A 17,600-nucleotide genomic window follows, 5' to 3' on the forward strand; every position below is an offset into this window, starting at 1 on the left:
TATCCTTTGGAAATATCATCTTTCCAAAGGATATACAAGCTTGTATATATGGATTTTTTTTGCAGTGATATTTTACTTACCGATCTGCATGAAAATTATCCCACAGAATCCTTGAGGGAGTTGCCTCACCTCTTCCATCATCCTGGCTACATCAGCACCACCTATCCCTCGAAAATGTGCTGTGACCCCATTGAGATCTAAATCCCCATGAGCATGAGTGCTTAGCCTCTTGACAAAACTGTGTCCCATGACGTACACATTTATCTTATTCATATTTCAAAGTTAGTGGGAAAATGGTGAATATATCTGGAAGAAAGTAGAATAGTGTGAAGAATAGGGTGAAAGTGGTGCGTGCAACACAAGAGGGGGCTTTTAGGGGTTGCTTATATCGATTTTTTGAAATTTTAAAATTTGGAATAAATGCCGAGGTGGGTGGAGGAGGGAACTAAGGGAGCCGGGTGAGGTGGGTGTATGTATGTTTATTGGATTTTGGATTGGTAGATTAATTAGTTTTTAGATGCGCTTGATTAGGCCTGTTTTGATTAGGAATACGCCTAGGGCCTTGAAGTTTTCTAGTTTATTTTGAGGGTTTAGTATTTCATCTAGAGTAGAAACCTTATTTAGATTGAGGTTGGTTTGTAGTGTGGTTCTGTGTGTTTGGTAGTGGGTGCAGTGGATGAGTGCGTGTTCAGTGGTTTCGGGTTGTTTGCAGTGGGGGCAGTTGCCTGTGGTGTGTCTTTGAAGTTGTTTTAGGTGGTTATTTAGGTTAGTGTGTCCTGTTTGGAGTTTTGTAATTAATCTGTCAATTTTTTTTGAGGGGTGTAGGATTTTAGGTTTGGCTAGTGGTTTTCTGAGCACTTTTTGGATTTGGCTATTTGAGTTTTGATATTGATTATGCCATTTTTTGGTTATTTTTTGTTTGTTTACACTTTTGATTTCTGATTTTGAGATGGGTAGGTTTAGGCTTATTTCTGGTATTTTGAGAGATAATTTAGCTGCTTTATCGGCGCTTTCGTTGCCGTAAATTCCTACGTGGGCGGGGATCCACAAGAAGGTTATTTGTTTGCCTGCTTTTGTTAGGTCGTTGGAGCTTTTAAGTATTTGGTTTATTAATTTAGGTCGTTTTTTGGTATTTTTGTTTTGGAGGGCTTGTAGCCCACTAAGCGAGTCAGTGAGAATTAGGATTTTTGTTTTGTTTTTTGATTGTTGGTTATGCAGGGCTGAGGCCATGCCCATAAGTTCGGCCGTGAATATAGATTGGTTGTTAGGGAGTCGGTAAGATTGTGTGGATATAACTGGTTGTGTGGTATGGACTCCGAAACCTGTGTGGTTGGAGATCGGGTCTGAAGATCCGTCAGTGTATATGTGACACCAATTTGGCCAATTTTCGTGTATGTATGAAAGTGTGGTGGTTTTAGCTATGTTTGGGTCGGTTTGTTTATTTATTTGGTTAGTTAGCGTTGTGTCTATTTGGGGTATTTTGAGTTTAGGGGTGAAGATATTTGATTTTTTGCAGTTTTGTTTAAGATTTTGAGTTTGGTGTTCATTGAGGTAGTTAGTTATTCTTTGGGATATTGGGGTGAGTAAGGGGTGTTTGCGAGCTAGAGCTTGGTTTCTTGGGCTAATGTTTTGGTTAATTAGGTTTTGGATGAGAGGGTTTGTTTGGGACGCGGCCCAGAAATTAAGGCTTAGATGTTCCCTGCGTAGATTTAGTGGCATTTCTCCTGTAAGGGCCTGAAGTGAGGTGTAGGAGGTGCCATGTTGGGTGCGTGTAATTAGTTTAAGGGCTTGGTATTGTATTGAGTCAAGTTTTTTAGTTAGAGAGTTGTTTAGGGTATTGTATATGGCGCAGCCGTAGTCTAGTTTTGATCTAATTAGTGTTGTATATAGTGAGAGGAGGGTATCTTTGGAGGCTCCCCAGTTAGAGCCGGTGAGACATCTTAATGTGTTAAGGTCTTTGCTGCATCTAGTTTTTAGGTTTTGGACGTGAGCCTCCCAGGTGAGGTGTTGATCGAAAATAAGTCCTAAGAATTTGGTTTGTTTTTGGAATTTGATTGTTTGGTTGTTTAGCTGGAGGATTGGGTAGGCAGGTTTCATGTTTTTATGTTTGAATACTACTCCTGTTGTTTTATCTGAGTTAAGGGAGAAGCCCCATTTGTCTGCCCATTGTTGTATTTTATTTAGAGATTTTTGGATTAAGTTTTCTGCCATTTTATTGCTTTTAGTGCGGATCCATAGGGCTCCATCATCCGCGAATTTTGAAGTGTTTAGTTTAGGGGATAAGCCCTCGAATAGATCATTTATCATTATATTGAAGAGGGTTGGGCTGAGAATGCTGCCCTGGGGAGTGCCATTTTCTAGGGGACACTGGTCCGATAGCGTATGGTCTATACCAACGGTAATTTTGCGATTGTTTAGGAAATCTTGGATGAAGTTTATTATTTGGCCTTTTAGTCCTATTTTTTTTAGTTTTTGTATTAGCCCGTGGTGCCATACCATATCGAAAGCTTTAGAGAAGTCGAGGAATATGCCTATGGTGTATTGCTTGTTTAGCTGTCCTGTTTTTATATCCTGTTCTAGTGGGGCAAGGTTATCGAGAGTTGATCGGCCAGGAGTGAAGCCGCTTTGGTCGGGGTTTATGATGTTGTTTTGGTCTAGGTAGTGCTGTAGCCTATTTTTAGTCATAAGTTCCATTATTTTGCAGAGATTTGAGGTTAGGGATATGGGCCTATAGGAGTTTGCCTGATCTGCTGGTTTATTTGGTTTAGGTATTGGGATTACTAGAGCTTCCTTCCATGAGGATGGGACCTGTCCGTTTAGGTAAACTAGGTTGTATAGTTTAAGTAAAGTTTGGAGTAGTTTGGTAGGTAAGTGTTTGATTATTTGGTAAGAGGTGAGGTCCAGGCCAGGGGCTGTTCCTTTTTTTCTATTGTTTAGTACGTGATTTAGTTCTTCTATGGTGTAAGGTTGATTTATTTCTAGGTTGTCTTGTCTGATTTCTTTGGAGAATTTTATTTCTTTATTTAGTTTATCTTGGAATTTCTTACTGAAGTTACTGTTGCTACTAAATTTAGAGAAGTGTTTGGCTAGGTTGTTGGCCTTTTGGGTGTGGTTAGTTGAGTTGTTTATATTGGGGCTTTTTTTTTTCAGGAGGAAGAAGTTCCCATCAGTCTCCATCACGGAGATCGAGGAGACCCTTCCCTCTACCCCCCGTCCCCAGTAGCAGCACACTTTGTATAAATAACAAAAAACAACTGTTCCATTTCATATCACAAGCGCAGGTTGCACAATGAACTGCAAACAATGCTTACATTCAGATATAATACAATATAATGAAAGGTGTACTCTTGTTGTGGGGGTATCCCAAGACACCGCTTTACTGTCCAAACTGACTCTCAGAAACTCAGTCATTATGTTCCAATCATTGACAAGGTCTTCACGGAAGGCACGTGCTTTCCGCGAAGCCGGGTGTGTTTGGTACACTTGGCTCCTGATCATGACATGTGAGTTTCTGCGAAGTACGGTGTGTTTTTACAAAACTCTCCCTATCAACTCTATTCGGCGGGGCTATCTTTCCGAATGAATTGGCTACCTGGTATTTTGAAGGCCTTTTTGGGTGATAAAAGGGTTTCTTTATAAGCTATGATAAAGGTTTGAATTTTATTTTGGGCTATGAGGGCCTTAAGCTTATGCCCATTTGCCCCGAGACCATTGCAATTCCAATGTAAAATCACCATGGCTGATAATATAATAATTGACTTAATAAATGATATGGTGGGGGCCTAATTTAGACAGATGGGAGGGTTTGTTGAAAAGTTAAGTAAGTTGTTGTTTAAATAGTTAGTTTTTAAGTTTGAGGTTGGCTGTTTGGAGGCGAAGGACTGTCTGTTTGTTGAGAGGCATTCCAGCGACATGGTCTGACAGGCCGTCTTTCTAAAGTTCTGCAAACCCTTTGGGAAGTTTCCCTTTTGTCCGTGTTTCTGGCATATGTAGGAAAATAAAAAAGTAAAAATAAATATAACTCATTAATATTCATGATATGATAAAAACATCAATAGGCGAGGTTACACTTTGGTGCGAGATGGTAATTGTATAGTGGGATGGTAGCTGGTTTGGGTAAGTCTGCTTGTTTTATGTTTTATCACTACACTACACTACTAAAGTGCAACCCCCAAAACGTGAGTAGTGGTAAGTGATAGCTGTGGTGGGTGTATAGAGTGTTGTTTTGGGGGTGAGTTGGTTTTGAGCTGGGTTGGGTTGTTTAATTGGTGAGTTTTATTATCCCCCGCGACGAAGTGGAAGTGGGATATAGGATTGGGTGCCGTCCGTCCTCCCGTCACATTTCGTTTCCGGAGCAGATCTTGAAAACCGTACCATATTTCTTCACCAAACTTGGCACATAGATAGATCTAGTGGTGAACTGGTGTCTTTTGATAGTTTTGGCTTTTAAAAAAAAATAAAATTTACGAGCTTCCATGGCAACGACTTTGGTTTAGACTGTAAATGGCGGTAGTCCTCGTTTCCGGACAGATCTTGAAAACCGTACTATATTTCTCCACCCAACTTGGCACATAATGTCATCTCACAGTATTGAATACATTTCCTTTCTTGTTGGTAAGTTCTGCATTGCTTGAGTGTATGTTCCTCCAAAAGTGTCATAGACACAGTTGTTGCATTCACTGACTAACTTCATGCAGAAACACAACTCATTGCAAATACAACAGTGTAACTGATCTTAAACCTACTCAACTGTATAAACACTATATATACACTTGCTTGATAACGGTGTCAGAACCTTCAACGAAACCATCGCTCCTAATTGTAATAAAGAAGTTGTTCGTCCATATGTCTCATCCTTACTCATTACAAATTCAGTTACATATTCTATCATAAACTGCAGATGGAAAAACAACACCAGTAATAACTTGTTTTAGTGCTGCAATTAGGCCATTTACATTGCACACAACCCGACATGTCATATTGGCGGGGGATGTGAGTATTTCATGCATGTTTAAAGAGGTTTTAGGAGGGCTTGGGTATTTAGGTGTTGTTTTTTGAGGCTTTGTGGTGAGAGGGGGTGTTTGTTTCAGTGGATTTAGGTTTTGAGCGTGGCTTGGGTGTAAGTGTTTTTGTTTGTGTAGAGTAGTGATTTGTAGGAAAGGATGGATTTGTGTTTTGATAGTTACCTAGAGGCTCTCCTTTGGCTGGCTATCAGCCATGCTGTGCTTGGCTTCAGGAGGCTTGGGTGGCTGGAGAGGTCTTGCTAGCTTGGAGTACAAACTGTAGATGGAACGACGGAGGTAGGTAGGTCATTGGAGATTTAACGTGCGCTTTCCGCGTGTAATAACTTACACTATAGTGCATGTCGCACACGGTTGCACTTATACTATTGGAGGAAAAAGTGTAAAGAATAAACAAGGAAGTGCAACCTAAAAAAATGTAAAGGTTTACAGTCCTTACTGAAAAGGCATTGCAATTGACACAGTATGAATTTCTGTTGGGGAGTCAATAGACCTTTTGTTATTTTTTGTGGTATTTGTTTGTTTCTTTTGGTGGGGGGGGGATGATTTCCAGGTCTAATCCAAAATTTGGGGGGATTATGTTAATGCTTTGGATAGTTGGGAGTCCTGGAAATTCTTTGGGGTCGGGGGTTGAGAAGATTACCTTGGTTGCAGATATTTTGGAATTTATCCCAGTTAGCCTGGTTATAGTTAAATTTAGGTTCTGAGTTTTCGGTTTGGTTGGGGACGTTGGTGTTACCTATGGTGATGTTTATTGGGAAGTGGTCACTTCCTAGGGGGGCGTCGTGAACTTCCCATTGGGTACTTTGAGCTAGGTCTGCTGTGCATATAGTTAGGTCGATAGCCGACATGTTTCTATTGCTTTTATCGTACCTGGTAGGTTGATTATTATTTAGTAGTACTAGATCATTAGCCTCTATCCATTCTGAGATTAGTTTGCCGTCGTTATCTAATTTATCCCCCGTGCCCCAGGAGGGGTGGTGGGCGTTAAAGTCTCCTAGGAACATAATTGATTTGTTGCCTATTTGTTTGAGTATATTTAGATCCTCCGGTTGGATTTTCTGTTGCCAATGGTAGATATTTATGATATTAATTTTTTGTTTTTTTAAGGTGATTTGGATGCCATTGGCTTCTAGGTTTGGAGTATTAACTTTGATTTCTTCATAGCTTATATCCTCTCTAATTAGTATAAGTAGGCCTCCTGATGCTCTAGTTATTTTGGATTTGGGTCGATCTAGTCTGACTATGTTGTAGTTTGGTAGGTTGAATTTGGATTTGTTTGAGAATTTAGTTTCCTGGATACATGCTATATGCGGTCCTTTGTTTAGCTTAAATTTAGCTTTGAGTTCGTGGCTGTGCGAGTTAAGCCCGTCGGCATTCCACTGGAAGATATTTAGGCCTGTCATTATTTGTTTTTTTAGCGTTTGGAGATTGAACTGGTATTTTTAGGTTTTTCCTATGAGTTGGAGATTAATGCGTTAAAGCTTTCGCCGAAATTGGCGTAGGTTTGACTGGTTAGTTTGAGTTTATAAGTTACTTTGTGTAGGGATTTGGTGCTTGCATCTGGGTTTATTTGTCTAAGCATATAAGCTAGCGATATTGTTAGGCTATTTAGTTTGGAGTTTGGTAGAACTGGAGGTTTGCGTTTGCGATTTTTGGTTTGTTTAGGAGCTGATTTAGTGATTTCGTTTATGTCATCATCTGTGATGAAATCTTCATCGTTTTCGTTTGTTTCCTCACACTCCATGTTGGTTTGCGTGTCTTGTAATGTTTGTGGGTGCATGCTGGGTGTGTCCGTGGTTGGGTTACTGCTTGGATTTTCGGGTTGTGCTTGCTCGGGTATGATTGTTGTTGCCCTGATGGCTGTATCTTGTATGGTGTTGGGTTGGGGGGTGGCGGGTATGGTGCGGTTTGTTTTGCGTGCGGGTGTGGATGCAGAGAGTGGTTTGGGTGTGGTGAAGGTTTGGGGGTTATGTGGGTGGTGGATGTGTGTGGTTGTTGCTTGGTGTACTTCCTGGAGGATACCATCCCATGGGGATTTTAAATGTCGGGTGTTGTTTGGTTGTGGTGTGGGTAGAAGTGGTTGGTTTGGATGCTGTGTTGGATTTCTTGTTTGGTGCTTAGCCGAGTCGATGTCTATGTGTCTGTTGGCCTGTTGAGTGAGGGTGTGTCTGTGGCACAGCAAAAACCTTCCCATTTTGGATCCGGCCCGGATACCTTCCGGAAACCTTCCAAAAAAAATGTCAAAATTTGGGGGGTGCATTTTGTTCACTTAAGTGTGAAACATATAAAAAAGTTATCTTGAAAATACCGAGAGATTTGAAGGTTGCTGAAGGCATCTGGAAGGTTTCCGGAAGGTATCCGGATGCAAATTTTCTTCATGTATTTTTTAACAATAAATGTGTCAGTGTGGGATATCATTCAACTGCAGTGATTTTCTGAGTCATCACATTCCTCAATATCCTCAGTAATGTTTGAGATTAAATCAGTTTTATCTTACATATAGTGTAACTTCATAAGGAGTAAACACTAAAACAACAAAACTTCCCCCTCTGCCTTTCAGATAGCTTAAACTCAGTGGGCATTATTGTTTAATGATATAAATTGTGGATTTTATGGACATAAACAAGTCCTCGGGAAAGTACTTGCAATAGGAGACTTAATGGTTTGAGTGACCCCAACTGGAAGGGATCCTGCTTGCTATAACAATTGTGTGGGTTGTTTACAGGCTGTCCTCATACAACGGAGTAAGCTGAATGTGCCAATTAATCTACACTATGAAATGGATTATCCTATTTGATTTTGATAGCCTAAACCAAAACATGTATGTAATGAATCATTACTTCAGCTAAGTTGACTGTTTAATAAGGATATTGGTTGAACCTACTAAAATCTAAAGCCTCAATTAGAAACTACAAAAATCAAGTGCCCTTCAGGCACCAGGAACTTCTTAACCGTGTCATTGACACTGTAACACAAAATGTTACAACCTGAATAATTATAAAGATTTCAACCAGAATCAACTGCCATTCACTTATTGTCATTGGACTGACCCAAAAGAACTGGTATTTATAACCAAATTTGTTGTTCAGTGATCCTTTTTTCACCCCATAGATAACTGGTCATCCTGGTAAATAAAGACAAAAATGATGCTCAAAATTTCATGTGCTTACATGCAAATCTTTTATTTATTTTTACAGCCTTCAGTCAATCTTCTGTCAATCAATGGGGCATGTTGCGTACAATTGCCTTCCTTATTGAATGGTAAAATTTAGAGTTCCCTTTATTCACTAAGTGGACACCATCAGGCAGAAACAAGGAATCCCGCATGTTAAACTGGCGGCTGTGGTCCCATATGGTGACATGAGGGTTGTCTCCCAACTGTTCCTGGAGAGTCTTGTTAATTGTCCTCATTTTCTTACTATAAGCATTTCTGCTCATGCCCCTTGGCTTGAGTCTGTCAAATAGAGATCCAAGAATCAGATGTGATGTTGGCATTGCAGCACTGACATGGGAAGCAAGTCTTTCCATCGCGTTTACAATTTCCCCAGCGCCTCTTGCAGAACTGATGTCATTCTCGCCTGAAAAATACAATAGTTGTAAAAGATTGGACAATGGAGTTGGGTGTTATAAGCCTTCAAAATAAACAAAATAAGCAAACAGTTACCCTAAATAATTTGATATTTATGATTAAATTTAATTAAGTCCAATATTAGTTCTCTGACCATGGGTCAATGGCCGGTATTATGACTAAGGATCTTAAGCTAAATCTAATAACAAAATCACTTACAAAAGCCAATACATATTTTACTTACCGATCTGCATGAAAATTATCCCACAGAATCCTTGAGGGAGTTGCCTCACCTCTTCCATCATCCTGGCTACATCAGCACCACCTATCCCTCGAAAATGTGCTGTGACCCCATTGAGATCTAAATCCCCATGAGCATGAGTGCTTAGCCTCTTGACAAAACTGTGTCCCATGACGTACACATTTATCTTATTCATATTTCAAAGTTAGTGGGAAAATGGTGAATATATCTGGAAGAAAGTAGAATAGTGTGAAGAATAGGGTGAAAGTGGTGCGTGCAACACAAGAGGGGGCTTTTAGGGGTTGCTTATATCGATTTTTTGAAATTTTAAAATTTGGAATAAATGCCGAGGTGGGTGGAGGAGGGAACTAAGGGAGCCGGGTGAGGTGGGTGTATGTATGTTTATTGGATTTTGGATTGGTAGATTAATTAGTTTTTAGATGCGCTTGATTAGGCCTGTTTTGATTAGGAATACGCCTAGGGCCTTGAAGTTTTCTAGTTTATTTTGAGGGTTTAGTATTTCATCTAGAGTAGAAACCTTATTTAGATTGAGGTTGGTTTGTAGTGTGGTTCTGTGTGTTTGGTAGTGGGTGCAGTGGATGAGTGCGTGTTCAGTGGTTTCGGGTTGTTTGCAGTGGGGGCAGTTGCCTGTGGTGTGTCTTTGAAGTTGTTTTAGGTGGTTATTTAGGTTAGTGTGTCCTGTTTGGAGTTTTGTAATTAATCTGTCAATTTTTTTTGAGGGGTGTAGGATTTTAGGTTTGGCTAGTGGTTTTCTGAGCACTTTTTGGATTTGGCTATTTGAGTTTTGATATTGATTATGCCATTTTTTGGTTATTTTTTGTTTGTTTACACTTTTGATTTCTGATTTTGAGATGGGTAGGTTTAGGCTTATTTCTGGTATTTTGAGAGATAATTTAGCTGCTTTATCGGCGCTTTCGTTGCCGTAAATTCCTACGTGGGCGGGGATCCACAAGAAGGTTATTTGTTTGCCTGCTTTTGTTAGGTCGTTGGAGCTTTTAAGTATTTGGTTTATTAATTTAGGTCGTTTTTTGGTATTTTTGTTTTGGAGGGCTTGTAGCCCACTAAGCGAGTCAGTGAGAATTAGGATTTTTGTTTTGTTTTTTGATTGTTGGTTATGCAGGGCTGAGGCCATGCCCATAAGTTCGGCCGTGAATATAGATTGGTTGTTAGGGAGTCGGTAAGATTGTGTGGATATAACTGGTTGTGTGGTATGGACTCCGAAACCTGTGTGGTTGGAGATCGGGTCTGAAGATCCGTCAGTGTATATGTGACACCAATTTGGCCAATTTTCGTGTATGTATGAAAGTGTGGTGGTTTTAGCTATGTTTGGGTCGGTTTGTTTATTTATTTGGTTAGTTAGCGTTGTGTCTATTTGGGGTATTTTGAGTTTAGGGGTGAAGATATTTGATTTTTTGCAGTTTTGTTTAAGATTTTGAGTTTGGTGTTCATTGAGGTAGTTAGTTATTCTTTGGGATATTGGGGTGAGTAAGGGGTGTTTGCGAGCTAGAGCTTGGTTTCTTGGGCTAATGTTTTGGTTAATTAGGTTTTGGATGAGAGGGTTTGTTTGGGACGCGGCCCAGAAATTAAGGCTTAGATGTTCCCTGCGTAGATTTAGTGGCATTTCTCCTGTAAGGGCCTGAAGTGAGGTGTAGGAGGTGCCATGTTGGGTGCGTGTAATTAGTTTAAGGGCTTGGTATTGTATTGAGTCAAGTTTTTTAGTTAGAGAGTTGTTTAGGGTATTGTATATGGCGCAGCCGTAGTCTAGTTTTGATCTAATTAGTGTTGTATATAGTGAGAGGAGGGTATCTTTGGAGGCTCCCCAGTTAGAGCCGGTGAGACATCTTAATGTGTTAAGGTCTTTGCTGCATCTAGTTTTTAGGTTTTGGACGTGAGCCTCCCAGGTGAGGTGTTGATCGAAAATAAGTCCTAAGAATTTGGTTTGTTTTTGGAATTTGATTGTTTGGTTGTTTAGCTGGAGGATTGGGTAGGCAGGTTTCATGTTTTTATGTTTGAATACTACTCCTGTTGTTTTATCTGAGTTAAGGGAGAAGCCCCATTTGTCTGCCCATTGTTGTATTTTATTTAGAGATTTTTGGATTAAGTTTTCTGCCATTTTATTGCTTTTAGTGCGGATCCATAGGGCTCCATCATCCGCGAATTTTGAAGTGTTTAGTTTAGGGGATAAGCCCTCGAATAGATCATTTATCATTATATTGAAGAGGGTTGGGCTGAGAATGCTGCCCTGGGGAGTGCCATTTTCTAGGGGACACTGGTCCGATAGCGTATGGTCTATACCAACGGTAATTTTGCGATTGTTTAGGAAATCTTGGATGAAGTTTATTATTTGGCCTTTTAGTCCTATTTTTTTTAGTTTTTGTATTAGCCCGTGGTGCCATACCATATCGAAAGCTTTAGAGAAGTCGAGGAATATGCCTATGGTGTATTGCTTGTTTAGCTGTCCTGTTTTTATATCCTGTTCTAGTGGGGCAAGGTTATCGAGAGTTGATCGGCCAGGAGTGAAGCCGCTTTGGTCGGGGTTTATGATGTTGTTTTGGTCTAGGTAGTGCTGTAGCCTATTTTTAGTCATAAGTTCCATTATTTTGCAGAGATTTGAGGTTAGGGATATGGGCCTATAGGAGTTTGCCTGATCTGCTGGTTTATTTGGTTTAGGTATTGGGATTACTAGAGCTTCCTTCCATGAGGATGGGACCTGTCCGTTTAGGTAAACTAGGTTGTATAGTTTAAGTAAAGTTTGGAGTAGTTTGGTAGGTAAGTGTTTGATTATTTGGTAAGAGGTGAGGTCCAGGCCAGGGGCTGTTCCTTTTTTTCTATTGTTTAGTACGTGATTTAGTTCTTCTATGGTGTAAGGTTGATTTATTTCTAGGTTGTCTTGTCTGATTTCTTTGGAGAATTTTATTTCTTTATTTAGTTTATCTTGGAATTTCTTACTGAAGTTACTGTTGCTACTAAATTTAGAGAAGTGTTTGGCTAGGTTGTTGGCCTTTTGGGTGTGGTTAGTTGAGTTGTTTATATTGGGGCTTTTTTGTGCCGTTTGATGCCTCGGATGGCGTGAATTTTGCGCCACACCTTCCTAGCGTCGGTTTAGCTCCTCACAGAATTTTTTCCAGTTTTTGGTGTTAGCAGTTTTAACTAGGTTTTGGACTTGGTGGTTTAGTTCATGAGCTGTTTTGAGATGAGAGGGGTCTCGTTTAGCTCTGTTGAAAGCTTTGGTCTCAAAGATGACAGTCACTTAAATATCACCCAAACCGTTGATGCCAAGCTTGCAACAGGTAATTGTTTTGACAGCAATACTAACATGTTCTCCAAAAACATTCTCCGGAAGTGTGATGTTTACACAACCTCAATAGACTTAAGCTGCTTAACATATTTATCTGGGAGAACTGCTGGATTGTATGTAATATTTATGTAGTTTAAGTAAGCACTTATTTCCATTGAGGTTAATGCTTATTACAACATTCTAACATCTGTGTACCCAGGGTAGTCTAGTGCCAGTTAAGTTGGCAAAGCAGTGCTAGATGCAGAAATGACTGTATCAAATATATGAAATACACATAGAGTACAGCCAGGAAGTAAAGGAATATTAATCATCAGCCAAGGTAAGTGTGGTTGTGAGATATTATTTTTATACCAAAAGGCAGTAAAATGATTTGTTTGACTTAGTATGGCATTAATGTATTGAGCCAGTGTCAATGATTTCATGAAAAATAATCATGAAACTAAAACGACACCTGAGTATTCATTCACAAGTTTGTACTGCTGTGCCTTCCAACGTATCAGTTCTTGTGGTTCTTTGAATACAATGTGTTTAATACAACTTTTATCAATTTTACAAGTTGACAAACCACATGTCATACCTTAACTCACTTGAACATTCAGTAATGATGGTAGAAAACAAAATATACTACATGATAAAAAGGGACAACAAACAAACAATGCTTAAGATCATTTATTAGTTATTATATTTTGTATGTACATATCACAGAGTTTACAGTATTCACATGATAGTGACAAATAGCCATGGTGAACTATGACTTCCATTAACTGACACAATAAATAACAAGCACGCACAAGTTCACATACTCACAACCTATTTGTAATTTCTTACCCCGCACCCACCACTATTCCAGCTATAGCACGGCGGTCTGTAAATAACCGAGTCTGGACCAGACAATCCAGTGATTGACATCATGAGCATCGACCAATGCAATTGGCATCAACCAGGTCAGCGAGCCTGACCACCTGATCTTGTTAGTCGCCTCTTACGACAATGTTAAAAGTTATTAGATTGGTCTGGGTGAAATTGAATAAATAATGCCATACTATATAAACACAGTAGTTGATCATAGTTATCATGTTCACAACATAAATAGCACTCAAGCACATTCACTCACACTTCACAAGAAAAAGACATCCACATAGACAGTTATTGCACTATTGTACTGAAAAGAAATTGGTTGGTTATATGCATGAAATAAATAGGATAATAAATAAATAAGTACTATTCATAATCAACTATACACAATGGCTTCTCTAGGAAGATGACAAATTGTGTTCTCATGAAGGTTTGATTTGTCAGTTTTTGTAAATCAGCTCAGCAATATTCCAGCTAAATTATGTTGGTATGTAAATAATCGAAGCAAAGCCAGACAATCCAGTGATATAATGTGCAAGGACACATTAAAATTAAACAACTCAACAAATAATGCAAATGCTATTCTAGTGTGCAATGTGAGAAATACTTATGAGTACGAAAGGAAAATGAGTGAGTGAATGCTCAATGACACTCAGCAATATTCCAGCTACATGGCAGTGACCTGTACAGTAGTGAGTCTACACCAGAGAAACCAGTGATAGATGTAATGTCGTACACCACCATGGTACATTGTCACACCATCTACAAAATCATTGCTATTGACCACCCAATCCATTTAGAAGCATTATAGGCAAACATAAGGTACTGAAGACCTATGCAAACCTTGAATCCCTGAGACTTAATTGATAAAATTGGATAAATAAATTAAAATGCAAATCAAATGCTATTCTAATGTGCATTATGAAGAAAACTAGTTAGTATCAAACAAAATAGAGTGAGAGAGAGAGAGAGAGAATGCAAAATAAGAAAAACACACTAAGCAATATACCAGTTACATTACAGTGACCTGAAAATAACTTATCCTTGATCAGACAAATACAGTGAGTGAGTTGGGTTTAATGCCGCTTTTAATAGTATTCCAGTAATATCGTGACGTATCAGCTTATGTGGGAGGAAAGCTCGAAGTGATGCAGGTCTCAGACGTTTACCACTTCGGTGAAACCCACGAGCACGGGTATGGTGCTGACAAACCTAGAACCAGGATTCGAACCCACAATCATACCAAATATCATTGTATTAGCAAAATCATTGATAACAAACATAAATGTACAATGATACAATAAATGTATCAGATTTTTTGTCTGTGATTCAAACTTGAAAAAGGTATTTCAACAGACAAAAAATCTTTAGTCTTAATTTGTATCACAAAGTAATCTCATCTGAGGTAAGGATTTCTCTGAGTATACTCAATAGAAACTGTTCCTGTTTTGAAACTACATCAGTTGACAAGTTGTCAAAGTAAGATTGGGCGGTGGGGTAGTCTAGTGGTTAATGTGTGGCCTCGTCACACACCCTTATCTCATGTTGGGGCTCACACCCTACTGTGATAATGAGGGCCTACACTTGACTGAAATCCAAAATGGAATCAGGTAGGATGACATTTGAAATATCATTATGTATTATCATAATCAATGATAACAAACATAATGATACAATAAATGACAATCTTTCTGATTTTTTGTCTGATTAAATCTTGAAAACCATTTAATTGAGGCATTTCAACAATTTCTCAGACAGAAAATCTGAATTTGTAGCACAAATAAATTTATCTGAAGGTAACAATTTCTTTCTGTTTACTCAATAGAAACTTTCCTGTCTTGTAACGGCTACATCAGTTGTCAATGAAAGAGCAAAGTAGTTAATGCGTTGGCCTGTCGCACCAAAGCCATGGGTACGATTCCCCACATGGGTTCAAAGTGTGAAGTGCATTTTCCGATGATGAAATACTGCTAAAGGCGCCCTAAAACCATACTCACTCAAAGTAGGAGGAAATATGAAATGATCTCAACAATGCAGTGTTATTTCATTTGCTCCATAATATTACAAGTTTACATCTAGCCCAATACAGTGAAGCCCCACCTTAACATATCTCAATCTGTGTCATGGTTACTCGTAACTAGGTTCTAATGATGAATAAACATGTTTTTGCTGTAGTTTAGGCGACTATGCTTGTCGCAAGGGGCGACTTAAGGGATGGGGTGGTCAGACAAGCTGACTTGGTTGATGCATGTTGTATACCAATTGCGTAGATCAATGCTCATGATGACATCATGCTGGGTGTGGCGTTAGCTGGGTGTTAGCTGGGTGTTAGCAACATTCAATTACAAAACATGATGGCGTTTTGTAAAGAAATCAAGTCTAGACCAGACAATCAAATGATTGACATCATGAGCATCAATCCATGGCACATGTAATGACATGTAATTAAGTCACCGACACCAAAAACCACCCAATTAATTACCTCCTACAGCAACCATGGGGTGCTGCCAACTTGCAGGGGATCTATATTCTTACATGGAATCCCCATTAGTGTTCTTACTGTAGACTGCAGTTGGCAATACATTATCAACATGACAATTGAGATGTGAGAACAAATGATGCTAAAAAGGTGTGTTAGTCCCCAAATGATAATGCAAATAGTGCTAAATAAATATAATCAGGGTTTATCTCAGGAACTAACGAGTAAGTGCCTGTGACCGGCAACTTTTTGCAAGAACAAAATGATTGCATTTTAGTGTTAAATATTTGTAACATTCCGAGCAAGACTAACGTGTACAACAATTTGAATTAATAATATTTTGATTCAATTTTCGGAATATATCCGTACTTTTGCCATGTATACCCTTAACAAAGACCCACCTCAAACCAAGATAAAACCCTGAAAATACTAATTACCTGATCTCTATACTGACAACCTACTGTTCGCTTGTCCTGTTTGGTGTAGGCTGACTGGGGCTGGACTCAAGCAAGGCTGGAAATAACAAAACCTCCACATTGAATGCTCATTTTGATACTCCGAGGCAAAGAAGACAGAACCATGTCTAATGTGATTAAGCTTTGCTCACATAAGTACAATGCAAGAGATCTGTTACTGATGTACCCCTCTCAAGATATCTGCAATACTGCCGAAATCTGAGTAAAAGCCACATTTCAACCCATGGTCTCAATCATCAACAGATGCATAATTACATATGGGCTTTCATTTACCAAGAAAACTATCGATCAAACGCATGTTAGGGGTGTCGGATTTTATGGAAAAACTAATTAAGCTACAGACTGTTAAAAAAGGGGAATGTTCTGCAACACAATTTACATTGTTGCTGACAGATTTTCTAAAAGAGATATGCAGGCTTATAGTGTTAATTAAAAAATAACTGGTTATCACACAAAATCCCAGCTCCACCCCAAGAATATCAAAATGGCTGGTCACAAAATGAAAGGTCACCGTTTTGTTAATCCAAATGTGAATTTTAAAATTTACGTTTTTGTCCCACATTCATAAACTACAGACAAGTCTAAAAAAGAGCGTTTGACATTTACCATCTCTCACATGCGTGGATCGAATGGCCCATGACGGCAACTTCTTCGGCATGGGCTCCTCACAGCTCCTCATCGGGTCGTACTCCAGCTTGGCCTTGGGTGGTCTCCTCACATGCTTCAGAGCAGCCTCGGTCCGTTCGTCTAAATACTTCTTTATGTCCACCATCTGTGTGGACTCCCACGGTATTTCGTGAACCCATCTCATCCCAGGCTGGTCATCGTCGCTTACATCTGGAGAGGTACACTCCCGGGTGAGGACATCTTGTACGCGTTCCTTCCAGGCTGCTGGCTTGGGGCACTGGTCCAGTGAGTTCTGGCGGGACTTCAGTTTCTGCAGAATTAATGAAAACTGATTGTTGCCATTGGTATGCAACGACTTAATTATTTCACTTATGAGTTACTGTTTCTGTAATGTAAGGTAAACAGCTGTAAGGTAAATCAGCCAGTATTGATTTATGTTCTTTCTGCTTGCAGTTGCAGTTATCAATAATTTATACGAAACATTCTTAGATTTTTATCTAATCTTAATAGGGAAGAATGATTTATGTTCCAACAAAGAAACTTAGTAAAATCTAACTATTTGTTTACATTTGTATACTTATCCTGCATTACAAATAGCAAAAGAAACCTACTGATATTTACATGGCAAATTATCACTTACTGCTGTTCTTCTCTTGTTCCTCCTGGCTGCTCGTCTGTGGTCTGCTTTCTTTCCGGTGATGCTGCGGGTGTAGTCGTCTTTCTTGTTGATCCATATGTTCTTGAAGGCTGCTACAAGCAGAAGTAACATTCACATTGCAGTAATTTCCACAAGATTATTTAATGAATTTGATAATTAGTATACACATCTGAATGAACACTTTCAAATGTGTGACTGAACATTTTTACTTGCAGGTCTTGTTTTGCAGATTATGTATGTCTTAAGTTCTTGTTTAAGTACAAGTAATATGGACATGTATGTATTAATAACTTGTGTCTATTGCCTGTCATAAAAGGCGACTAACGGGATCGGTTGGTCAGGCTCGCTGACTT

General features: G+C 39.2%; 1 protein-coding gene across 1 annotated transcript; it reads right to left on the reverse strand.

Moving 5' to 3' along the window:
* Positions 1–15,190: 15,190 nt before the first annotated feature.
* On the reverse strand, positions 15,191–17,358 carry LOC124127199. Its single transcript, XM_048388484.1, has 3 exons — positions 17,230–17,358; positions 16,569–16,899; positions 15,191–15,999 (listed from the first exon to the last, which is right to left on the reverse strand). Exons 1-3 carry the CDS (start codon positions 17,356–17,358, stop codon positions 15,944–15,946), a joined length of 516 nt encoding a protein of 171 aa, XP_048244441.1. The 3' UTR covers positions 15,191–15,943.
* Positions 17,359–17,600: the final 242 nt, after the last annotated feature.

This window comes from Haliotis rufescens, unplaced genomic scaffold, assembly GCF_023055435.1.
Source record: "Haliotis rufescens isolate VD_foot unplaced genomic scaffold, xgHalRufe1.0.p SCAF_72, whole genome shotgun sequence".
Classification (NCBI taxonomy): Eukaryota; Metazoa; Mollusca; class Gastropoda; order Lepetellida; family Haliotidae; genus Haliotis; species Haliotis rufescens.